The sequence below is a fragment of the Notolepis coatsorum genome (genome assembly GCF_963971535.1).
Source record: "Notolepis coatsorum genome assembly, chromosome: 13".
NCBI lineage: Eukaryota > Metazoa > Chordata > Actinopteri > Aulopiformes > Paralepididae > Notolepis > Notolepis coatsorum.
The window spans coordinates 112,447,491-112,474,658 of NC_140177.1; the positions used below are offsets into that span (position 1 = coordinate 112,447,491).

At 43.6% G+C, this 27,168-nt stretch overlaps 1 protein-coding gene across 1 annotated transcript in view; it reads left to right on the forward strand.

Annotated features, from left to right (window-relative positions):
• The window catches only part of slc4a2a (solute carrier family 4 member 2a), a 118,461-nt gene that overhangs the window by 55,497 nt on the left and 35,796 nt on the right, over window positions 1-27,168 (forward strand). The window contains exons 3-7 of the mRNA XM_084327132.1: window positions 4,680-4,845; window positions 15,923-16,182; window positions 16,496-16,626; window positions 18,386-18,642; window positions 25,530-25,669. Of these exons, the coding sequence (XP_084183258.1) occupies window positions 4,680-4,845; window positions 15,923-16,182; window positions 16,496-16,626; window positions 18,386-18,642; window positions 25,530-25,669 (954 nt within the window). The remainder of the gene's footprint in view (window positions 1-4,679; window positions 4,846-15,922; window positions 16,183-16,495; window positions 16,627-18,385; window positions 18,643-25,529; window positions 25,670-27,168) is intronic.

The following is a 27,168-nucleotide window of genomic DNA, read 5'->3' on the forward strand; positions in this document are numbered from 1 at the left end:
TGAGGAATTGTTTAAAACCTTCAGATGAGGAATAATTTATAACCTTCAGATGATGAATCATTTAAAACCTTCAGATGAGGAATCATTTATAACCTTCAGATGAGGAATCGTTTAAATCCTTCAGATGAGGAACCATTTAAAACCTTCAGATGAGGAATAATTTAAATCATTCAGATGAGGAATCATTTAAATCCTTCAGATGAGGAACCATTTAAAACTTCAGATGAGGAATCATTTAAAACCTTCAGACGAGAACCATTTAGAACCTTCAGATGAGGAATCGTTTAAGAGTGCTATGAATATCATTCTATGATTTATTCTTTATGGCATTTATTCAAGTTCAAGTTTCTTTATTAGTTGTCATACAGAAGTACAGAATACTTTTATACAAAATGCTTCTTTCTGTTACGCTCCAGAGACTGTGCTAGACAAAAATAGATAAGTATAAAATAAGTATAGCAAGTATAAAATAGAAGTCAAGTACGTGGACAAAAGTGTTCAGTATATACATATATACAATGTACAATGCAGAGTAGAAGTAACTGAGTTACAATATAATATACTATACAGTGCAAAGCAGAAATGGGATGAGGTACAATTTAGGTAAAATGTACAGTAAGGTGTAATGAGGTATGGGTTGTAGTGCAAATTCTTTACCAATAAATATAAAGTGTGTTTAGGTGTTCTAAAGTGGGTAAAGTGGTGCTGCAGTGAGTTGTTTGTTTAAAGTGAGTGTGTGCGTGTGGATGTGTGTGCTGTGCGTGCATTTGGTTGTTACATAGTGTTATTGTCATTTAGCATTCTGATGGCCTGAGGATAGAAGCTTCTCTCTGTGCTTTTCCATGAGACTCCGGTATCGCTTGCCTGACCGCAGCAGTTCAAAGAGGCAGTTGTTTGGGTGGCTGGAGTCTTTGATAATTCTCTTAGCCTTACCCATGCACCGCTTGTTGTAAATGTTCTGGAGAGTGGGAAGCCCCCCTCCAATTGTGCGTTCGGCTGAACGAGCCACTCTCTGTAGTCTGCTACGGTCTTGTGCGGTGCTATTCCCAAACCAGGAGGTGATATTGCCAGTCAGGATGCTCTCTATTGTGCATGAGTAGAAGTTCTTAAGGATCTTCTGACTGACTTGGAACTTCCTTAGGCGCCTGAGGAAGTAGAGGCGTTGTCGTGCCTTCTTCACAACACTGTCAATGTGTGTGGTCCATGTCAAGTCCTCGGATATGTGGACTCCGAGGTACTTGAAACTGTTCACTCTCTCAACCGGTGTCCCCCGTCGATGCTGAGGGGGCTGTAGTCCCTGACCCCCGACCTCCTGAAGTCCACAATCATCTCTTTTGTTTTGCTGACGTTCAGGGAGAGGCAGTTCTCCTGACACCACTGCGACAGATTCTCTACCTCTTCCAGGTAGGCCCTCTCGTCGTTGGCAGCAGGGTTTCCGTTGTCCGGTAATTACCGTTTTTTTACCGGGGAAATCTGTTGAAGTCCGACATATTTAAATATCTCCGGTCATAATGTCCTGTGAAAATAATTCCCACTAAGCACAATTTGAATTGTATTAAAATAGTTACATTTGTTTCATTGTTGCTTCACCAAGCAGGTCTAATAATGACAACGATGTGTGTTCCTATATCATATCACGCGCACAGCAAGTTTCAATTTCAGTTCCTGGCATTTTTAACCAGTGGAGAAAGGTAAGAGAGATTTCCCTATCGTTTTTCTTATATGAATTATTCAACCTATGTTAATAAAACATACCTGGTGATCAACTACAGTTTGCTGTGAACATTATTATATGTGTGTAGTGTTCTGATAACGACTATTGGTGAAGCGATGTCGAAATTCATTTGGGTTAGGCAGCGGGAGCTTGATGCTGGATTAGCGAGAAGCATGCAACTGCAGAGCCGCAGAGTTCACAGTTGTGCCCGCACAGTGCAATACTCCAATTCAGCCATTGGCAATTCAGCCATTGGGTGGGTGGCGCTGCTGAGCGGTCCCCAGACCGGACCTGAGAGCGCCGCTGGCTCTGCGGCTCTGCAGTTGCATACTATTTGGATTAGTTTATCGCTTCGTTGGGAGGCGGAGAGATTTCAGTGAACCCTGTGATAATGTTGCCGTCTCTCTCTGCCAAATTTCTCAGTTCTTCGCTTGATATAATTAATACGAATGTCCAATATAACGGAATTCTTTAGCTCATAAAAATGTGATTATAACAGACTGCTGTTTAATGTTGGGCCGACTGCCCACAGACACCTATTTGATTTCAAGTCAGCAGCAGCACGGAGTCTCGAGGGACTTATTTTATTTGGAATATAATGACTGTATACGCAAAAGTAGCCTAGTTTTAAGTTAAAATATTATAAATCTACATGCCTTGAGGATGTCATTCTTTATATAGCCTGCCTATTAATTGTTTTTAAGCTCAATAAACTGACCGGAATTTCTCACATTTGTCCGGGAGATTGAAATCTTGCAGGACACGGAGGCCGGCACCAATATTTTCTAACGGAAACCCTGGTTGGCAGAGATCAGGCCCACCACTACTGTGTCATCAGCAAATTTGATGATTGTGTTGTTGTTCCGCTGAGCCACACAGTCATGTGTGTACAGGGAGTAGAGGAGGGGACTCAGAACACAGCCCTGGGGGGCCCCTATGTTGAGCGTGATGGATGAGGAGGTGCAGTTTCCTGCTCTCACCACCTGGGGTCTACCCGTCAGGAAGTCCAAGACCCACTGGCAGAGGTCATAGTTCAAGCCCAGGTCCCTGAGCTTGGCTATGAGTTTGGAGGGGACTATGGTATTGAATGCTGAGCTGTAGTCGATGAACAGCATTCTCACATAGTTCCCCTGCCTCTTGTCCAGGTGTGATGCTGCTGTGTGCAGCACATGGGCTATGGCGTCCTCCGTGGACCTGTTGGGGCGATATGCAAATTGCAGGGGGTCCAGGTTGATGGGGAGGGAGGAACAGATGTAGCCCTTCACTAGCTTCTCAAAGCACTTCATGGCTATGGAGGTGAGAGCTACAGGGCGGTAGTCATTGAGGCATGCAGGCGTAATTTTTTTGGGTACAGGGATAATGGTGGACTTCTTCAGACAGGTGGGGATGACAGCCTGTTCTAAGGACAGGTTAAATATGTCAGCAGGCACGTTGGAACTTTAAATCGGTAGGGGGTGCGGACTTTGAGATTTTTTTTGCGCAGTGGAGAAAAACAGAGTCGGGACACATTTCCTTTAGTCTAGCGTAGCCTGTACCCCCCAGACATGTTGCTGGCCCCGTCAAAACAGTATCCTATCAGCCTCTCCATGGGCAGGTAGAGGCGTAAAAGAATGTCTTTTATACACAAAAACAGCGTCTCGGCTGTTGTGTCTGGGCCGGGCATTGTAAAAACCCCAAAAGAAGTTTCCAAGTTGTCATCGGCGAACTGTATATTACACGAGAATTGTTCTTTTCCAGTGACATCAGTGGTTCCGTCAGCGCTCAAGCCAAAGAATGGGCTTTTGGATGCTTTGCCTCTAATTTGTCGCTGAATATCATGGGCAAACAGCTGTAATATTTCGTTTTGGATGTTGTCCAGTTGTCTCTCTTTTGGAGCCAATTCTTCAACTCGGGATCAGACTCGGTGCGCACTCTTTCCATCATCAGCTGCCATAACACCCCATCCCTATTTGCATCACCCCTCAGTGGAAGCCCCTGGCGCCCGAGGGGGGGTATAGGGGAACAGACTCGGTTAACTCTTCAATACCTGATGCTGAGGCTGAACCTGTCGTCTCTGTCTCTCACTGACGTTTATCAGATTTAGTGGGACTGTCACTGGGACCGGCGGGACGTTTAGAAAAGAAATCTGATATTTTTATTTTCTGCGAGTGAGACATTCTGTGCTAGCAAAGTCTGACTACTAGCTAAAATCGACTGACTGCGCAAGCACTGTATCACAGTAGCTCAGTGGCGCGTGGGAATGGCGGGAGACAGGAGGTGAATACAATTAGTTGTTTCACCTGTCATTCAATCAGTCTGTGACAGTCTGTCATCACTCGAAAATCTACTCTGCTGCAATCTTGTCGGTTTTACACGTATGATTGTGTACGTACAGTAGTGTAATGAATGAATGAAAACTTTATTTAACAGATTGGAGAATGGCTACAATACAGTACGGCTCAATACACACAATATTAAAATGGTGAAGTGCTTTGAGCAGGATAGACTTATAATATACAGTGTTACAGTTATACAGTTACAGTATATAATATATAAATACTGTCAAAAAAAAAATTCTTTGCAATAACTGAGGTGGGGGGGGGGGGGGGGGGGGGTGCTACCGCACCCCCTGCACCCCCCCTTCCAACATGCCTGTATGTCAGTGAATACCGGGGCCAGTTGGTCGGCACAGACTTTTAGGACGCGGCCGGGGATGCCGTCCGGTCCTGCTGCCTTCCTGATATTCACTTCCTTAAAGGTCCTCCTCCTATTGACCTGTGTTGTAAGATATGTGCAGTACAGAGAATAAGTACTACAAACTTGTAATTGACAATGGGTTCCAAAAAGCTTATTCTCAAGGAATTATCCTGAAGTATGTGAATAGTATACTCCACATATGGTGAACAGAAATTCTAATCTTCTGCAAGTCATGGAATTAATCTAAGTCATTATACCTTGTTCTTCTCCTCTCTCTCATCTCTGTCAGCCGGTTCCAGCAACTCCAGGTCCACGTCCACGTGATGACGATGATGATGATGACGAGGAGCGGGACCTCAACAAGACGCTGGGGGTGCAGCGTTTCCAGCAGATCCTCCACCCCCCCGCCCGCGGACCACCAGAGCACCGTGCTTACGACGAGCAGGACTTTGAGTGTGAGTTGGACAAAACTGGCCAACTTAATCTTTTTATTTTGTTATGTAATTGCGGCAAGCCTACAAATTGCTGTGAAGTTGAAGTGTTCCATTATGATGTTGGATATTGATTGTATTACCCACAAAAAAGGTGTCATGGTATTTCAAAAATGATATTACCATATTATGATTATGGTAGTGACCAAAAATCATGGAAAGACCATGATATTACCATCGGTATCGTGGTTTAAATTGGATTATACTATGGTATTATTTAAGTACAAAAGTTGTACCATGGCAATAACTTGTACCTATCATAAATTATGTATACAATGGCTGGTACCATGGTAACACTACCATCAGTACCATGTACCATCAAACTACCATGATACCTTTTCGTAATGGAGATATCTTGGTTCATTCATTCATTAATAATTAACACTTGATTGCCATTGACAAAAATAGGATCCCTTCCAAATAACTAAATTGGGTAGGTCTATCCCCTCCAAATAATTAAATAGGGTAAGTATAGGCCTACCCCCTCCAAATAACTTGGTATAATGGGGCACTGTATGGCTGTCCCCATGTTTTAGTCTAGTAGATAGAGGGGGGTATCATGCACCCCCCAGAAATATACTTCTAACCAGACTTTCTAGATTGGAAAAAAGGTGAAAAAAATTATAGGCTATGTTAACAAGTTGTCAGTGTCCCATGTAACATTTATATGCAAATTAAGGATGTGATTATCAAAAAAGAAATCAGTTTAATATATCTCAGCCAATATTGCACATAACTGAACAAATGAGGTGTCTAGACCCATGTTTCGAGGGTCAAAGATCACAATAACACTATCCCTAGAGTGATCACATGTTTCTATGTAAGTAGCCTATGCAAATCTGTGCCGTCAATACAAAATAATAAAAGCTTTACCAATTAATTGAGTAGGAAAGCAGATAGGCCTACTATCATGCAACCCCTGGAAATATATTGTCAACCAGTGGGTAAATTCAACCACCAAACAAACAAGGTAAGAAGTGACCTCAGCTACACACAAAATTTGTGGATGTCAGTTTTTGCATGGAACCAGTAACAGGCGTGTGTGTGTGTGTGTGTGTGTGTGTGTGTGTGTGTGTGTGTGTGTGTGTGTGTGTGTGTGTGTGTGTGTGTGTGTGTGTGTGTGTGTGTGTGTGTGTGTGTGTGTGTGTGTGTGTGTGTGTGTGTGTGTGTGTGTGTGTGTGTGTGTGTGTGTGTGTGTGTGTGTGTGTGTGTGTGTGTGTGTGTGTGTGGGGGGGTGCATGTGCGTGCATGCACAGATTGATGTACCCTCTTGCTGTGAGTGCATGTATGTACAGTATATGTTCTTGTGTGCATGCTCTCCAACCAACCAACCTACCTCTCTTCCTGCTCTCCAACCAACCAACCAACCTACCTCTCTTCATGCTCTCCAACCAACCAACCTACCTCTCTTCATGCTCTCCAACCAACCAACCTACCTCTCTTCATGCTCTCCAACCAACCAACCAACCTCTCTTCATGCTCTCCAACCAACCTACCTCTTCCTGCTCTCCAACCAACCAACCAACCAACCAGCCTACCTCTCTTCCTGCTCTCCAACCAACCAACCAACCTACCTCTCTTCATGCTCTCTAACCAACCAACCTACCTCTCTTCCTGCTCTCCAACCAACCAACCAACCAACCTACCTCTCTTCATGCTCTCTAACCAACCAACCTACCTCTCTTCCTGCTCTCCAACCAACCAACCAACCAACCTACCTCTCTTCATGCTCTCCAACCAACCAACCAACTCTCTTCATGCTCTCCAACCAACTTACCTCTTCCTGCTCTCCAACCAACCAACCAACCAGCCTACCTCTCTTCCTGCTCTCCAACCAACCAACCAACCAACCAACCAACCAACCAACCAACCAACCAACCAACCAACCAACCAACCTCTCTTCATGCTCTCCAACCAACCTACCTCTTCCTGCTCTCCAACCAACCAACCAACCAGCCTACCTCTCTTCCTGCTCTCCAACCAACCAACCTACCTGTCTTCATGCTCTCTAACCAACCAACCTACCTACCTCTCTTCCTGCTCTCCAACAACCAACCTACACCTCTCTTCCTGCTCTCCAACCAACCTACCTACACCTCTCTTCCTGCTCTCCAACCAACCTACCTACCTCTCTTCCTGCTCTCCAACAACCAACCTACACCTCTCTTCCTGCTCTCCAACCAACCAACCTACCTCTCTTCCTGCTCTCCAACAGTGGCGGACTCAGGCTGTTTGAAGGGCAGGGGCGAAAATAAAAAAGGGCACCTACTGCACAACATGGGACCCCATCAGTAAGCAAAAAGCTATGATGCGTCATGTTACGATGAAATAGTCTTCATCCTTGATTAAGATTAACATTAGAATAACATAGACAATCCAGATTAATAGTATAACCACACCTCTATGATAAAAACACACAGGGAACAATACACCTTTAACATTTTTATTTCATAAAACAGTTTAACAGTTAAAGTTAATTCGAGTGCCGTTGAGCTTCTTTCTTCCTCTCTCCGCCCCTTCTCTCCTCCTGTACTCCCCCTCTCCTCTCATTCTCTCCTCCTGTCCTCTCCTCCTGTACTCTCCTCCTATACTCCCCTTCTCTCCTCCTGTACTCCCCTTCTCTCCTCCTGTCCACTCCGCTCCTCCTGTCCTCCTCTCCTTCTCTCCTCCTGTCCTTTACTCTCCTTCTCTCATCCTGTCCTCTCCTCCTGTCCTCTCCCTCTCTTTCTCTCCCTCCCCCTCCCTATCTTCCCCATTCTCTCCATTAAACTTACTATATTGTACCAACTGACTCCTCCCTCCTGCCATCCTCTGTCCTCTCCTCTATCACCTCTAATGACAATATGTTGGTTATTTTCATGGACAGATTTGTATGTGCTGGCTCTCCATTGCTGCAATGGAAGGGAGATGGTGGGTGGGGGAGTCATAGCAGAATTTGTCTTTTGGTCCTCTGTTTATATATGTCAATGACCTCATTATGATCAATTGGGATATCCCTCTCAATTGAAAGCAGCATAAGATCAGAGAGCCTTTTTCCCCCACATCGGTTTCTGAGCTGGGTTTTGATCAGCTTCAGTTTAGAGAATGATCGCTCTACTGAAGCAGTTGTCACTGGTATTGTAGCATATGTTTTGAGGAGCACGGTTATATTTGGGAAAAGAGATTCCACATCAATGGGTCTCATTCTCGAACCAAGTTACGACAAAATATTTCGTCTTAGCCAGATTTCGGCCTATTTAAGACATATTAGGGCTGGGAGTGGGAGTCCTCAAATTTTCCTGAGATCTTATTTGAGAGCAGATCTAAGAGTGCTGAGGAGCACACTTAAATATGCTCTCAGCCCACGATCAAATCTCATGATTGATTGACTAATTTAAAATTGTATTATAACTTGACAGACTGTGTTCTCATAGTGATTCCTTCACGTCAACACTACAGGCCTCCTTGGAATTAATTACTTAATCATAATTAAAATAAATATGACAATATTTGTATGATAAGAAATTACGTTATTTGATGTCGGAAAAATAAATAATAGCTACACACACTGCAAATGACTCAGAATAAATAAATACATCAGCCACATAATTCTGTTATAATTCTATTGTTGTTCTTATTTATAGTTTGGGACATTTGCTTATTGTATACATTATAAGAGCCAGTGGATAAACATTCCACTGCTCATCTTACCGGTACGATGTTGCGTGTGACAAATAAACCTGACCTTGCAGGTGCACTTGAACAGCAATCATGTACATTGAACCCTGGCATCCAATTAACAGTGATTAATCGCGCCATGCTTAAAATGTATGGTCAACTCTGCACCCAAGGCTTACACACACAATTATGGGTAACGTCCAGCATAATTATGCTCGATACGAACGCGCAATGAATAGGGAGCGCCAGTACAGGGACCACGCTGATCTCTTCGCCGAGAGTGACGCGTACCTGCTGGGACGCTTCAGGCTGCCAAGACCTGTGCTAATGGAGCTGTCCGAGACGCTGGAGCCAGCACTGAGGAGCCAGACCAGACGCTCCAACCCCGTGCCACCGCACGTCCAGGTACTGTCCACCTTGGGCTTCCTAGCAACTGGAACATTCCAGAGGGAGCTAGGAGACAGGGTGGGCATATCCCAGACCTCCATCAGCCGCTGCATCCCACGGGTCTTGGCTGGCATCGTGGAGTTGACCACACAGTACATCAGATTCCCCTTTTCCGCCCAAGAGCAGATCCCAGTGAAGACGGCATTCCATGCCATCGCTGGGCTGCCAAACATCATCGGCGCTATTGACTGCACCCACGTGCGCATCCTGGCACCCTCCCCAGACCCGTTCCCATACCTTAATCGGAAGCAGTACCATTCTATCAATGTACAGGTATGTTTCTATTTTTTGTTTACTCTCTTGTTACCACTTCATCCAATTGGACAGCACCTTGCTTCCTTTTCTCATCTTACTTGTTTTTTCTTTTTTCCTGTGTTACTATATCTATCATTTCTTTTGCTTCTCTCTTCAAATAGAATTCATAATTATTATTTATTATTAGGTCATCTGCAACGCCAACAACCAGCTGTTGAACGTCGTCGCCCGTTTCCCAGGAGGTGCGCACGACTCGTACATCCTCCAGAACAGCGAAGTGGGTAATCTGGGTATGCTCCTCGAACAAGGAGACACAGGAGACGCATGGCTAATTGGTGAGTATCTGTGCGTATAGAATTGTTCTTGCACCAGTATAGGCTTCTATTCCTCTAATGACTTGTTTTATTAGGAGACCGTGGATATGCACTGGCCCCATGGCTGATGACCCCAGTCGCCAACCCTCACGCCGTGCAGGAGGCGGCGTATAACGAGCGCCATGTGCGCACCCGGTCCACCGTGGAGCGCACAATTGGGTCAATAAAGAGACGCTGGATGTGTTTGGACGCAGCAGGTGGCAAGCTGCTGTACAAGCCGGATAAGGTGTGGATGAAGGCAACAGCTGATAGATTGTTTTGGCCGTGCCGTGTTAAAACATGTATGAGTGCCCACCTCAGCCCAATACAATCATATGTTGCATGTCATTTATTGTGGCTTATTTATTCTTTCCAGGTGTGTACGATCATCATGGCCTGCTGCGTCCTGCACAACATTTCGGAGAAGCGTGGTGTCCCGCTACCCCTCCAGCCACCTCAACAACCACCTGACCAGGGCATGCATCCTGACCCATTAATGGGCTTGGATAATAGGCGTGCTGTCTTAGTCCGACAGCAATTAATTGCACGCATGTGAATAGATTATTCACATGCGTGCAATTAATTCCTATTTATAGGTGAATTAAATCTGGACCTGAATTCGACTTGCTTGCTTCTGTCATTATTCGATGCAGTTTACAATGTATACCAATAACTAAACACATCACTCAGTAATACTCAAAGGGTGTCAGGGATGTTTATTGTGGGGGCAATTGTTGGTCTGGCGCTGCCAAACCCCGCTCCATTGTGGTAGCGACCCACTCGCCGATGATGAATGGAAACTTTATTAACAGATTGCAGAATTTACAATACAGTACAGCTCAATACACACAATTGTTAAGGGGATGCAGACCAGAGGTATACGTTTGTCTTGTTTACAAGGGATCCCCACCTCCATTTCAGCATTGGTGAAATTCTTACGCCGTTGCTTAGAGGCAGGTGCGCCTCCACTTCCTACCGTGTCAGAGCGGCGCTTTGACATTTCAGCGAGGGTTTGCACACTGCCCATTGACTGCTTTATAAGGACTGTCGGGGGCGTGGTTTGTATGCAAATGACCTGAACGGGAACGCGCTTTGGAGTTTACGACAGAATGCCATTCTCCAAGCAGATATCAGATCATATAATTTCTGCGACCGTTTCAGCCACTTAAGACATATCTCCAGCACGTTCAGGACTCAGAGTGTACTTGTCATAGATTATGTCTCAGTGGTTCCAAGATAAGTCTTAAATTTTCGGGAATGAGACCCATTGTCTTTAAGGCACTTAAGCGCAGCTTTGACATTGTTGGAGGGGAGAGCATATGAAGAGTGGAATACCTTGAGTTCGGTGACAACATTCTCTTCCTCTACATCATAAAACTGGCACACATCTCTGACAGATACAGCAGCTGTGTCGTTTGTCATGCCCTTCCAGTGATTTGAGATGGTAAGGCAGTGAAGACCTGATAGGATTGACCCAGTAGGCGTGTCATCCTTCCCTTTGAATCTTCGGTGTAGCTCATGGGAGAGTATGTCAAGAAAGGTAAAGAACACCTTTCCCCGGTAGTGCTCCTTCAAGTCTTGGACTTGGTAGTCCTCCGTAGCAGATTGAGAGCTATACCTGTACCTTTGAGGTACCTTCCTGCGTCTTGTTTGTCCAGGTATTTCTTCTGGCACCTCAATGCCTGCTGCCTCTGCTTGCCCTTTTGCTTTTGAGAAAATGACCATGAACTCCTCATCCTTCCTCATTGCTTTCACTCTTTGTACGACTCCCTCCACAATGGTGTATGATGCTGACAAGTCAAGGTCTTTTCTCTGAAGTGAAGCAGATGCGATGGCAGTCTCATTGAAGACAGGTGTGGCAATCTCCATGCATAGCATAAATTCAAAACCTATGCTACGCAAGAGCATCCGGGCATCACCTGCTCCAGAGTCTGGTGGATCACTATCAGCCATGTTCTGAAGCAGCTTCACCACAGCAGAAAGGACCTTCTTCAGGGATCTCAGAGCATCTTCTCTACATGCCCACCGTGTGTCAGACAGCCTTTTCAGTTCACAGAGTCTTTGGCCAGGGTACATGGTCTGTTGCATTTTCACAAACGCAGCGTGGCGTTTTGGAGATCTGGATATGAGAGTGTACAGATTTTCAACTAAATTGAAAAACCGAACAAAATGCTGGCTTGATTTGGCACTCTCCACCAAGACCAGGTTGAGACAGTGGGCATGGCAGTGCACGTATAAAGCTTTCTCATTGTGGCTCTGAATTCGCGACTGCAGACCGTTGTAGCTTCCGCTTATATTTGCGGCTCCATCGTAGCCTTGGCCCCTGATGTCTTCCACTTTTAATCCATTCTCCTCAAGGAATGTCATCACAACATTCTTCAATTCTTTTGCTGTTGTTCCACTCACATCACAAACTTGTAAATATCTCTCCTTGATTTCCATCTGATGGACAAAGCGAACAACAAAGGACACTTGTTCGACATGAGAAACATCAGTTGTCTCATCCAAGAGAATGGAGAATATTTTGGAATCTTCCATTTCTTTGAGAATTACTCTTCTGACATAGGTGGCAAGGGCACTGATTATGTCATTCTGTGTCTTGTAGGACAACAGTGATGTCTGTGGTTTTTTCTGTTGAGACTGGATGTGATTGATTTTATGCCACACACTTAATAGTGATTTTTGAAAAAAAATTAAATATGGATTATTGTAACGTGACTCAAAGATGTGATACTGAGATACTTTCCTTAACCTTTACTATCAAAAGAGCCATCCCCCCCCCCCCCTCCCACAAACTAAAATTCATCTGGAGCCGCAAAAACCAATTTACCCTTAAAATGAAGATAACAGTGTATAACGTTTTATATATAGTTATCCCCAAGCATACCCCATATTTAGCATAAATGTTCACGTTTAACCATTAGAGGGGCACCAATAGGGCATGTCCTCTAATTTTCTCCACTCAAAAGGGCACTTTTGCATGACATTATTTAACCGTCTGGGCACATAGTCAAGTCAAAAAGGGCATTTTAGCGCAATGTTTTCAACTGTGGGGGCACATAGTCACGTTTAACCATTAGAGGGGCACCAATAGGGCACGTCCTCTAATTTCTTTCTTTTGCGTGATATTATTTAACCGTGGGGCACATGGTCAAGTTTAGACCATTGGAAGAGCACCAATAGGGCACACCTTCTAAATTTTCGCCACTCAAAAGGGCACTTTAGCGCACATTTTTCAACCGTGGGGGTACCAATAGGGCACGTGACACGTCCTCTCATTTCTTTCACTCAAAAGGGCACTTTTGCGTGATATTATTTAACCGTGGGGCACATGGTCAAGTTTAGACCATTGGAAGAGCACCAATAGGGCACACCTTCTAAATTTTCGCCACTCAAAAGGGCACTTTAGCGCACATTTTTCAACCGTGGGGGCACCAATAGGGCACATCCTCTCATTTCTTTCACTCAAAAGGGCACTTTAGCACGCGTTTTTCAACCGTGGGGGCACCAATAGGGCACATCCTCTCATTTCTTTCACTCAAAAGGGCACTTTTGCGTGATATTATTTAACCGTGGGGCACATGGTCAAGTTTAGACCATTGGAAGAGCACCAATAGGGCACACCTTCAAATGTTTCGCCACTCAAAAGGGCACTTTAGCGCGCACTTTTCAACCGTGGGGGCACCAATAGGGCACATCCTCTAATTTCTTTCACTCAAAAGGGCACTTTAGCGCGCATTTTTCAACCGTGGGGGCACCAATAGGGCACATCCTCTAATTTCTTTCACTCAAAGGGGCACCTAAGCGCGCGTTTTTCGACCGTGGGGGCACCAGGGGGGGGGGCGGTCCGCCAGTGCTCTCCAACCAACCAACCTACCTCTCTTCATGCTCTCCAACCAACCAACCTACCTCTCTTCCTGTATTACTATCTTTAACCCTCAAAACATGAGTCCACATCTTTTGTTGTTCAGTCATCTACAATATGATGTGTCTTTATTGGTAAAAATGCTTTATTCTTTGTAAAGGTGCCACTAATTTGCATACTAGCTCGCCACAAACAGGTGATCATTCTGGGAATAGTTTTATTATGATTTTTGACCCTCAAAATATGGGTCTAGACAACCTACTTGTTCAGTTATTTGCAATATTGGCTGAAAGAGCAACATTCATTTTTTTATTAATTTGCATATAAATTATAGATGGGACACTCTGACAAATGTTTTCCAATCTAGAAACACTGCTTAACAATATATTTCCAGGGGGTGCATGATAGTATCCGCTTTCCTACTCAACTAATTGGTAAAAATGTGATTATTTTGTATTGACGGCACATATTTGCATAGGCTACTTACATAGAAACATGTGATCACTCTAGGGATAGTGTTATTGTGATATTTGACCCTCGAAACATGGGTCTAGACACCTCATTTGTTCAGTTATCTGCAATATTGGCTGAAATATATTAAACTGATTTCTTTGTGATTTTTTGATAATCGTCTTAATTTGCATATAAATGATACATGGGACACTGACAACTTGTTGTTAACATAGCCTATAATTTTTTTAAAATTTTTTCCAATCTAGAAAGTCTGGTTAGAAGTATATTTCCGGGGGGTGCATGATACCCCCCTCTATCTACTATGAATGAATGAAAACTTTATTTAACAGATTGCAGAATGGGTACAATACAGTACGGCTCAATACACACAATTGTTAACACATTGACAGCTACGGGGATTAGACGGGCCCCACTCTAGACGACCAGCATATGTAAACAGACTTGGGGCTGTTTGTAGAGCTAAATCTATACTTTATAGTATTGCTATCTGTCCATTCTCATTGTCAATTGAGTCCATAAACCGTCCCTTCAAAATGGATTAAAGATTTTTTTTCCATCAATACGTTCTCATTTTATAGCGCCGTGAATATAAGCGGTATACGGCATTTGGTCTAGTATATTTCCTGGAAGGCGAGATAAAGGGCTAATAGCTACTAACATTATATCCAATGGCATTTCCGTTATACAAAAGCTACAGTTAAAACTCAAACTGCATATGATCGGTATGATCCTCAAGCATGTATGCATGCAAGGGGGGGGGGGGGGGGCGGGGGACGTCGTTTCTGATTATTGATTACCAATAACCGTGTTCGTCTAAGTAGCCACATACGCTGGTCGGCTGGTTGAGTATCATAGCAAGCTCTGATCAGCATGTAATTTACGTGAAAAAGATCTTACCATGAGCCGGTTGGATCCCCCCGAGCATTTCCCCGTTATCGATCGCCATCTGGCAGATCGATATGTCCATTGGCTGGTGATAAATCCCCTTATTGCATAGTGAAATCCGCGATCCAAAACGTATTCCGTGCAACAGACAATAGCTATCGCTTCAGGTGAGTAGAAAACTACATTAGAGATAAAAAAATTTAAAAAGACAACTTCGGCCACAGGGAACACTGCATTATCACGATAGCGCCCCTAAGAGGATCTGGCCGGTAATGCACTTTTTCGAATTCAAAGAGTAGGGTACATCTGCAGTGCAGCTCTGCGACCTTGAATAGGTTATTAAAATGGAATAAAAGCCAAAACAACTTCCCACGGATATATCCGTCCTTCAGTCCATTAAGCATGGATTCGAAACACGTATATATCCGTGCTCGGGCGCCATTGTGTTAAGGGGATGCAGACCAGAGAAAGACGTTTGTCTTGTTTACATCAGGGTCCCCCATTTTCAATTCATATTGAAACTAGACTATTGCACTAGACTATTTGATATCATTCAGTCTTCCTAATCTACCCAACAATGCAAAGTATTCAACATATAGTATACTAATCCTAATCCTAATACTAATGATTTTAGCTAACATTAGTGCTAACATTAGCTACCAAAATTAGACCTGATGTCAGCTCCCAAATGCTGCAGCTAATGCTAGCTATTGTTAATAACATGTTTGATTAAAAGTAATTATAGTGTTAGCTGAAACATTGGGTAACTGACATAGATAGGCTAGCTGCTCTAATGTTTGGTAGCATAATTAGCGCTAATGCTTGCTATAACAGCTAAAGATGATGTTAGACCTTCTGTCGGACTGGTCATATGGTTGTCTTGCCGGAACATCAGTGATGCTTCTGATGAAGACGGTAGATTGATTACACCGTTGAAACGTCAAGGTAAAGAAAAGTCTTTAGTCTATAAATATGAAGGTATTATTAAGATATTGACCCTTTGCATCGTGGGTAGATCATTAGGACGTTAGAGCCTTTGCATTGTGGGGTAGATCAGGAGGACTGAATGGGGGCAGCCATATTTAATACAATTCCCCGTGCACAGACCATCGCCACTCCTCCCACCATATCCACCACCCTCTGTCCAAACTCCCATCCGAGGGGAGGAAGAAGAGGTGCAGCAAGAAGAAGAGAGAAGCAGGACAGAGGAGGGGGTCTGCCTCCAGCGCCGGCCCCACCATCGATGAAGATGAGGAGGAGGAGGAGGGAGATGAGGAGTTCTACAGTCAATATGAAGGAGAAGGGGGACGGACCCCCACCCCCACACCAGACACTGATCCAGACACACACACCGAGGACGTCAAGGTACAACAGACGCACACATGCACACACACACACACACACACACACACACACACACACACACACACACACACACACACACACACACACACGCACACACACACACACGCACACACACACACACGCACACACACACACACGCACACACACACACACGCACACACACACACACACACACACACACACACACACACACACACACACACACACACACACACACACACACACACACACACACACACACACACACACACACACACACTTGTTTTCTTTCTCACTGACTTGGTTTGTCGATTGACCTCACATTGTATCTTAGTTCTTTGTGTCTGAAGACGACACTAAACACAACCAGAATGGTGGCGCCACTCCATCACCCCAAATCACCATCGTACCCCAGACTGCCTCCGGTCCCGGCACCCATCTGCCTGAGGACGCCACGCCTACTGAGTGAGTAGCACACCTGGAAAACCTCTTGTCTTCAGGCTAGGCCAGGATCCTGGACAACCTCTCGTCTTCAGGCTAGGCCAGGATCCTGGACAACCTCTCATCTTCAGGCTAGGCCAGGATCCTGGACAACCTCTCGTCTTCAGGCTAGGCCAGGATCCTGGAAAACCTCTTGTCTTCAGGCTAGGCCAGGATCCTGGACAACCTCTCGTCTTCAGGCTAGGCCAGGATCCTGGACAACCTCTCATCTTCAGGATAGGCCAGGATCCTGGACAACCTCTCATCTTCAGGCTAGGCCAGGATCCTGGAAAACCTCTCATCTTCAGGCTAGGTCAGGATCCTGGACAACCTCTCATCTTCAGGCTAGGCCAGGATCCTGGAAAACCTCTCGTCTTCAGGCTAGGCCAGGATCCTTCATTAAACACCTGAGGACTGTAGAGTTGAAAGTTTAACAAAACACTGTAGCGAAGTCAGGCGACAGTGCTAACCAGTCAATTAAAGGTACCCCCCTCCTTCAGCAAGCGTGTCCAGCATATCAGCTCCCTCACACCTCTAGGCGAATGCACTTTTGATGGCCTCACAGATCCCCACCGTCCCACTTCTGACACCAATGTAGCGAAGTTGGCGGGGCAGCGAGTCTAGGCATCCGTGGCCGTTACAATCCTATGAATTAGCTGACATCCAGTCATACAAGGCTCCCCCACCCACCATTATAAAATAATTACAGGCTAACACAATCTCCTGATGCTATATTTATTTTATATTGTCACGATATTGTAATGGCCTAATTTAAATGTAGTTGTCTAATGGAACAAAGATGCCTGTGTGTTTAGGTCTATTGCTTGATAGCATTAGCTATAACATTTGGTGGCTGGCGTCAGCTCTAAAGGTGTATAGCTACATTATTAAATTTGGTAGCTGACATTAGCTCTAAAGGTTTATAGTTACATTATTACATTTGGTAGCTGACATTAGCTCTAAAGGTTTATAGCTACAGTATTACATTTGGTAGCTGACATTAGCTCTAAAGGTGTATAGCTACAGTATTACATTTGGTAGCTGACATTAGCTCTAAAGGTGTATAGCTACATTATTACATTTGGTAGCTGACATTAGCTCTAAAGGTGTATAGCTACATTATTACATTTGGTAGCTGACATTAGCTCTAAAGGTTTATAGCTACAGTATTAGATTTGGTAGCTGACATTAGCTCTAAAGGTTTATAGCTACAGTATTACATTTGGTAGCTGACATTAGCTCTAAAGGTGTATAGCTACATTATTACATTTGGTAGCTGACATTAGCTCTAAAGGTTTATAGCTACAGTATTACATTTGGTAGCTGACATTAGCTCTAAAGGTTTATAGCTACATTACATTTGGTAGCTGACATTAGCTCTAAAGGTTTATAGCTACAGTATTAGATTTGGTAGCTGACATTAGCTCTAAAGGTGTATAGCTACAGTATTAGATTTGGTAGCTGACATTAGCTCTAAAGGTTTATAGCTACAGTATTAGATTTGGTAGCTGACATTAGCTCTAAAGGTTTATAGCTACATTACATTTGGTAGCTGACATTAGCTCTAACTGTTGATAGTTACATTATTATATTTGCATTCTGCATTATTGCATGTGGAAGATTTACAGATTTTTAGATAAACTATTTGTCTATAAATCCTATGACTATAATATTTTATTTTAGTTATGGACGGCCCTAGAATGAGGGCAAACATCAATACCTTTGTCCATTGTCATCCTCACAGTGAGCCAGACACTGTCTTTGCCCCTCCCCAAGGGCCCTCCCCTGGCTCCACCCTGTCCCTGGACTCAGCCAGCGCCCCTACCTGTGGCTCCATCCCCTGCCTTGCTGCCAGGTCAGCTGCCTCTAGCGGCCGCCGCAGCAGCTACGACCTGCAGGAGAGGCGGCGTATGGGCAACATGACTGGCGGGCAGCTACGCGTGGCCACGGATGAGAGTGAAGCGCTGACATTGGCCTCTGTTGACCTGGATGGCATCAAGAGTGAGTACTGTGCTCCAATTATAGCAATGAGGATTCCCATGAGGGCAAGGTTAGAGTCCCAATTCCAGAGAATTCCTGGTCTGTCCAGAGGGGTGTTAATGCAAAGTAATAGGAGTCAATGGAAGATTTATGCAAAATCCCAATTTATAAAAAACGTAATTCATTATTATTGGGGTTTTAGCTGCAACCAAGCAGCTAGTATAAGTGAGTCTATCTGATGGTTATTCAGTCCGTCCCAAAAATTTCGAATTTCTTTTGTTTGCCATAACATAATACAGTACATGATAGAGACATGCAATTAGTCACACTAGATAGTGGTGTACCAATCCTTGTGACAATGAATGCCAGCTCCATTTTTATGTTATGAGCTCCCTCAGGGGCGTGCACAGACAATTTGGGTTTCTTATGATTTCTTCATATTTGAAAAAAAGACAAAAAGAAAATGTAAGAGTCATTTTTTTCTTCTTTTTTTGAAGGGCACTTGGGGCAAAGGTGCGGGCTACTTTCTAAATTGATATGGTCTATTTTTTGTGGATAGTAGTAGTATACATTCCCGTCTTATTTGAAAAAAGAAAACTAAAAAAGAGTTATTGTTATTTCTTTGGGAAGGGCACTTGGGGCAAAAGGGCAGGGGCTCAAGCCCCCCTTCGGCCCTATCTCTGCACACCACTGAGCTCCATTGACGCAGCGTGCTCCGCCGAGAGACACACCATCTGACTGCTGTCAATACTACCTTTAGGACCTGTAGGACTGACCATTTTTTTTGTTTGGACCCACGGAAATATCAGTAATCATATTTTTTAAGTTGTGTGTCAAATGAGAGAAAGAAAAAGGCAGGAGTTTTCTCTAGTATTTCTGCCTCTACCACCTGAGACAGTTAAGGAAGTTCAGAGTATCGGGGAAGATACTCCAGTCCTTCTACTCCGGAGCTGTGGAGAGCATCTTGACTGGAAACATCACTGCCTGGTATGGAAACAGCACGGCAGAGGGCAAGAAGGCCCTACAGAGAGTGGTGCGCTCAGCCGAGCGTACCACGGGTATTGCACTACCACCCCTGCAGGTCCTATATAACAAGAGGTGCAAATCCAGAGCCTGCAGGATAATGAAAGACCCTCACCACCCCAACAACAGCCTGTTCATGCTGCTGCAGTCAGGCAAACGCCTGCGAACACCAACAACTAGGACAGAGAGACTTCGGCTCAGCTTCTTCCCCCAGGCCATCAGCGTCTTGAACACTGAACTCTCCACACACAACACACACACTGTATACGCTCGCACTCATCGGTCATTTTACACAATGAAAAGGTCACTTTAACATTTTTAAAAGAACGGGAGTGGTTCTTGTATAGTAAATAGATGGATATAGCAAGATAGCATAAGGATATATAGTACAACTGTAGATTGTATTGTATAGTAGTGTACATAAAGACCCAGTGCCTCATTCGTAGCTAACAGTGTATTGCACTATCACAGGACCTAGCATGTCCTACCATAATCTGTAAAAACGTATGTACATATACCGATATTCCCTACTTTGATTACTTGTATTATTGCACAATGTCGTTCTATTGGATTCTTATTATATTATTCTTATTGTATTATGCACAATCGTTGCGGGCAAGACCCCCCACATTTCACTGTATACTTGTATGGCGTGACAAATAAAACTCTTGACTTGACTTGCTGCTCCATGAGAGCAAGGGCTCCCCTACATTTTCAAAAGCCAAAGCTTGTCTTATCGTCAACATTAGTTATGCATGTGAAATGTATTATATTTATTGTGTGTGCGCTGGAGACCTATTTCAGAACCAACCCGAGACGCACAGCGTGCCACCCACCTTTCATCTCTGTTACTACACTAAGAGCAGCCTTTACTTAAGCCAATTCCAGGAATATGATTTATAAATATAATTGATCTGTTCAAAAGTTGTCATGAGTTGTCATGGGTTGTCCTGGTATTATAAATTCAGTTACTGGTAAACGGAAATACTGAATAAATACGTGCATCGCAATAATAATAATAATAATAATAATAATAATAATAATAATAATAATAATAATAATAATAATAATAATAATAATAATAATAATAATAATAATAATAATAATAACTTCGTTTTATATAGCGCCTTTCAGAAGACCCAAGGTAACTAAAGTAACTAAAGTAAACTAAACTAAATAACTAAACAAACATAGTGGACAGACACAAGTGAGAAATTAGGGGTTGAAGAGGTGGGTTTTGAGGAGTTTTTTGAATGAGTCCAGAGTTGGGGCGTTGTGGAGTTCTGCGGGGAGGGAGTTCCAGAGGGTGGGAGGTGCCACACTGAAAGCTCTGTCCCCAAAGGTCCGCAGTCTGGTTCGGGGAATGGAGAGCTGACCAGTGTCTGTGGAATGCTTTTGTTCTCCAGACACACACCGTTCTAAATAGTATTACAAATATTTCGACTACTAGGGCGGCTAGGTGGTGTAGTGGGCAAGGCACTCGCCACCAGTGTGGAGACGCTAGGATTCGCGTGTTCGAATCCAGCTCTCCACATTGTTTTCAGTTTAGCTGGTCGTCCGCAGTAATACACATTGGCCGTATTACAGGGAGGGAAACTGAAGGGTGGGGATCGGGCGTTGTGAACAAGCGACTCCTACAAGTCGGTTGGTGCGCCTGCGCAGTAGAATCAGGAAGTGTCGGGGGCAGCGTGAGCCTCCCACGCGTTACTCCTCGACACTGAGAGATCGAGCTGCGCAGGTGAAAAGATGCGACTGCTGTTACCTCAAGTACCGGAGGGGACTTGTGCTATGTATGACTTAGTCCACATTGCAGCCGGCTTGTGGGAGGCAAGAAACAGCGTTCGTGACAGGGGAGGGTTGAATTGGATGATACGAAATTGGGATGGGAGAAAATATAGAAAAATGGGAGAAAAAGTGGATACAAAAAAATAAAAAATATTTCGACTACTCCAAATCAAGAAAAACGAATGATTATAAGTATATTTTGAAGGCGACACAAGCGCCATGTTAGTTTAACTATCAGACACAACTACATGATTGGAACTGGGGCGGTATCCGCTCGTCCTTTCTCGTATTTCATATTTAGGCTATTTATCATTCTTATCTATGAATAATTTGTTAGATGATAGACTTTAGAAACAAAATCTTGAACATGGGCCAAATTTTTATTCGTAAACTAGGTCTGATCATTTTCTAAAGATTAGTTTCCGTATCGTGCTTAAACCATCTCTGCTCTATAAAGCTGATTTTGTTTTCAGAACATCACACAAATATTAGATTAGATTAAACTTTATTGCCAGAGAACAACAAAATCTTATGAGCAGCCTATTAGTCTACAGGCTGTGTAAAAAGAACACAACAGTGGAGGGAAGGTGGGGTGTGTGCAAAGCCCTGCTGTTCTACACTCTTAATAAAGGGGAACTATCTTATAAATGGCCTTTTTCTGTGTTTAGCATTGTTTCCTAGCTATGTGGACTTATATTAATAGGATCTATGTCTCTAATTCTCATATTGGCGCATTCGTCCAATTCTCCTCTCACAATATTCACCCTCACTGAACTGAGTCATCTGAAAATGTGCATATCTGTGATGTCAGAGATTTCTCAGCTGCATAATAATGTGGCAGTTGGTGTGGCAGTTGACACCAGGCCACACAGTGGTTGGAGCCCAGCCTCAAAACGGCTTAAGATCTTGAAGTAGAAAAATGCTGTTTTTGAGTACTTGATTAGAAATACAAAACAATGAATTTCTTTGAAAAAAAAAACTTACAGAGGTGTTCCATAGACTCACAGGAATTGTGTAAAAGTGCCCAAATAGTGAAAGAAATAGTCAAATAGTTCCCCTTTAACAAAAAGGGTGTTAAAAAGCACTAAAAGTGGTTATTTAGTTTAGTTTACTCAGTTTATTTGAATATGCCAACATTAGCAGGGTTGCTAGTTTTCAGTCGTAGTCCCTGGACTAGATGTTTAAGCCAGAAAATAAACAGAAAAATAGAAGGACATTAAAGCTAATATTAAAACAGTTTAAAACATATTCTGTACATTCACTCACTTTGGCTCATAATCATCTACAGCCTGTGTAAAAGATAATATATATATATATATATATATATATATATATATATATATATATATATATATATATATATATATATATATATATATATATATATATATTTTAAGTTAATGTATACTATTACTGTTATGTAACTACTGTATGTAAATATTTGTTTCAGTTTCTGATCAACTTCAGACAGATCAACTTCAGACAGATCATAAAACTTAGTTTAGTTAATAAGAAGAATAAAGAGAGAGAGAGAGAGACAAGTAGGCTACAGATGACACGTAGAGTATGAGGAGGTATAAATATATATTCATAATTAATTATATGTCAATATTAAATAAATTTGATGCTTTTAAGGCACAGCAATTGCATTTCCAACGAATATTAGGTTGGAAAAAAATTTTCTGAATTTAACGTGACTTCCTTTAATCTAATGTTAATTGTGAATTTTATTAGATCTGTTCCCATCTAATAGGCCTTCATGCATAAACCAGTTGAACCTCTCATTTTATATTTCGACAGCAATAACAGGGAGATAACAATAATATATAATTGATACATATTATATGTGTTATACATATTCTTTTCATGTCAAAGATAAAGCTTGGTAATGTTTAAGTACTAATTTATGGAGGAGACAACTTTGTATCATCCCTTCTCACTCAAATGGGGTATTTACAGAAATGCAGTCAGTTATTCGGACATAGAAGGCCATTCTTCGCTCTGCATCATTATCTTAAAATCTAGTCCAAATATGGAAATGTCATGTTCTGTTGACCAACAAACAATGTCCTTCATCCCACATGGTCACTGTGCACTGGGGACATGGCGGCAACACTTCTGCCCACAGCTCCAGCCCTATTCTGCTTTTCTATTGTTCCATTCATGTTCAGCTTACATCTTTGTGTAGTGTGTGTGTGTGTGTGTGTGTGTGTGTGTGTGTGTGTGTGTGTGTGTGTGTGTGTGTGTGTGAGTGTGAGTGTGAGTGTGAGTGTGAGTGTGTGTGTGTGTGTGTGTGCGCGCGCGCGTGCGTGTGTGTGTCTGTCTGTCTGTTCACAAATGCCTCATATTTGGGAAGACAATCCATCATTATGAACCAAAATTAAGCATAGCTCCACTCTGGAAGTACTGAACTATTTCATCTACTTCTTGTTTGAACGATTGAGGGCATATTTTAGTGAGTACCTACAGTACATTTGTTTTTATTATCTGATAATACATGTAGCAAGTTGTAGATTCAGCATTTCTTGTATAGTGAATTCTATATAGTGAATTAACATGGTTTTGGAAGTGTCAGATTGCATGTAGCTGGATGACATGTACTGTAATTACAAAAGATTGAGGTCTGTAATCCCTTACAGGTACTATAGAAAAACAGTAGTTGTATTACTAATACGTTTGAAAAACAGGTGATTATGTTGACTTACTGAGAAATATGTACAAATGTGTTCAAATGATAGTTAATCATTGTTGTAGTAGATGATGATGGTAATAGTACTGACGTTGCAGTAATACTCAACTCATTGTGTGTTCTATATATATATATATAAGAGTATGCTTAGGACTTGACAAAGGCATGACTTAGGTATGATTAGTTGGGTTTGGGTTTTGACATTCATGTCTCATCTTACAAGAGCTTCACTGTTGCGCAGTCAGCCTTGAAAGCTTGTTAACTGATGGATGGAGAATATTCTCATGGGGATTAGTGTGTGTGTGTGCGTGTGTGTCCATGTGTGTGTGTGTGTGCTTGTCTGTTCGTATGTGTGTGCCCACGTGTGTGCGTGTTGATGTTTGTGTGTGTGTGTGTGTGTGCGCATGTTGATGTGTGTGTGTGTGTGGTCTATCTCATTTTCCCCTTCCTCTCTCTCTCTCTTGATCCCTATTGTGATCCCTATTCATGTGTTTTCCCTTCCTACTCTTCCTCCTCTCCCTCCTCTTCCTCCTCTCCCTCCTCTCCCTCCTATTCTTCCTCTCCCTCCTCTACCTCCTCTCCCTCCCCTCCCTCCTCTTCCTCCTCTCCCTCCTCTTCCTCCTCTCCCTCTTCCTCTTCCTCTTCCTCCTCTCCCTCCTCTTCCTCCTCTCCCTCCTCTTCCTCTCCCTCCTCTTCCTCCTCTCCCTCCTCTTCTTCCTCTCCCTTTTCCTCCTCCCTCCTATTCCTCCTCTCCCTCCTCTTCCTCCTCTACCTCCTCATCATCCTCTTCCCCCTCTCCCTCCTCTTCTTCCTCTATCTCCTCTCCCTCCTCTTCTTCCTCTCCCTCCTCTTCTGCCTCTATCTCCTCTCCCTCCTCTCCCTCCCCTCCCTCCTCTTCTTCATCTATCTTCTCTCCCTCCTCTTCTTCCTCTCCCTCCTCTTCTTCCTCTATCTCCTCTCCCTCCTCTCCCTCCCCTCCCTCCTCTTCTTCCTCTATCTCCTCTCCCTCCTCTCCCTCCCCTCCCTCCTCTTCTTCCTCTATCTCCTCTCCCTCTTCTTCTTCCTCTCCCTCCTCCTCTCCCCCTCTTCCTCCTATCCTCCTCTCCCTCCTCTCCCTCCTCTTACTCCTCTCCCTCCCCTCCCTCCTCTTCCTCCTCTTCCTCCTCTCCCTCCTCTCCCTCCTCTCCCTCCTCTTCTTCCTCTTCCTCCTCTCCCTCCCCTCCCTCCTCTTCTTCCTCTCCCTCCTCTTCCTCCTCTCCCTCCCCTCCCTCCTCTTCCTCCTATCCCTCCTCTCCCTCCTCTTCTTCCTCTTCCTCCTCTCCCTCCTCTTCTTCCTTTCCCTCCTCTCCCTCCTCTTCTTCCTCTATCTTCTCTCCTTCCTCTTCCTCCTCTCCCTCCTCTTCCTCCTCAGGTCACAGGTTCGAGGATGTGCCAGGGGTGCGGCGTCATCTGGTCAGGAAAAGCGCCAAGGGTCAGGTGGTTCACATCACCAAGGACCACAAGGAGCTCTGCGCCGCCCGCAGCCGCAAGCCTGACCGCACCCCTCATGAGGTGACAAGCTAACATCCTATTTCACCCATCACGAGGTGACAAGCTAAAGTCCTATTTCACCCCTCACAAGGTGACAAGCTAACATCCTATTTCACCCATCATGAGGTGACAAGCTAACATCCTATTTCACCCCTCACGAGGTGACACGCTAACATCCTATTTCACCCCTCATGAGGTGACAAGCTAAAGTCCTATTTCACCCCTCATGAGGTGACAAGCTAACATCCTATTTCACCCCTCATGAGGTGACAAGCTAACATCCTATTTCACCCCTCACGAGGTGACAAGCTAAAGTCCTATTTCACCCCTCATGAGGTGACAAGCTAAAGTCCTATTTCGCCAGGTTCTAAAACGTACTGTACACTTAGGGCTGGGCGATATGAATGAAATTCATATTGCGATAATCATCTTCAATATCCATATAATCACAGCCTATGTTTCCGTATGCATAATCATACAGAATTATGCTGTTTGTCGCATTGAACTGCAGAATCTAAAGTGTGATATCAAATCAAAACTCCCTCAGATGTCGGAATACTCATTTAATTGAACGAAATTTGAGGTATGTGTTAATATATGTGGCTCAAGCAAGGGACTAAACACGTTTCGCAATTATGCCACATCAATGTGGAACGCCCTACCCAAAGCTGTAAAGGAATGTGAATCCCTACCCACATTCAAAACCGCTCTTAAAGAGCACCTACGGGAGGCTGCAATTCGAAACAGGACACCTAAATGTCCAAACCCCCCCACCCCCTCCTAATAGACAGTCTCCTCCCCACCGCATGTATATATTCTCTCCCCACCGTATGTATATTTCCCTCCCACCCACCCACCCCCTCCTAATGTACAGTCCCCTCCCCATTATATGTATATACTCTGTCATCTATGGGTAACAGTACTGTATATATACATATCGTATATGTCACAAATGTAACAGTACTAAATACCTGTATGTCATGTATGTCCCTATGCCATAAATGTCATGTATGTTGTGTACGTCATAAATGTCACTATGAATTAAAAATGGGGGACCCTGATGTAAACAAGACAAACGTCTTTCTCTGGTCTGCATCCCCTTAACAATTGTGTGTATTGTGCCGTACTGTATTGTACCCATTCTGCAATCTGTTAAATAAAGTTTTCATTCATTCATTCATTCATTCATTCATTCATTCATTCATTCATTCATTCATTCATTCATTCATTCATTCATTCATTCATTCATTCATTCATGTCATCATTTAGTTGGATGAGAGACTTGTGCTCGTACTTGGTCGGAAAAAAAGTGGTATCGATGCACTTAATTAATTCCACTGCTGCCTCTGCCACTAAGTTAATGTGGGAACGAAATGGACAGATGGGGGAGAGAGGAATGAAGGAGAGAACGTTCACACGCTACGAGGAAAAAGAGGAGACGTAAGACGAGTGGCTCTGTAGAAGTAATCCAGGGACTTAAGTGTGTTGTATTGATGTGGGCAGGTAAGTGGCAGGTCTAG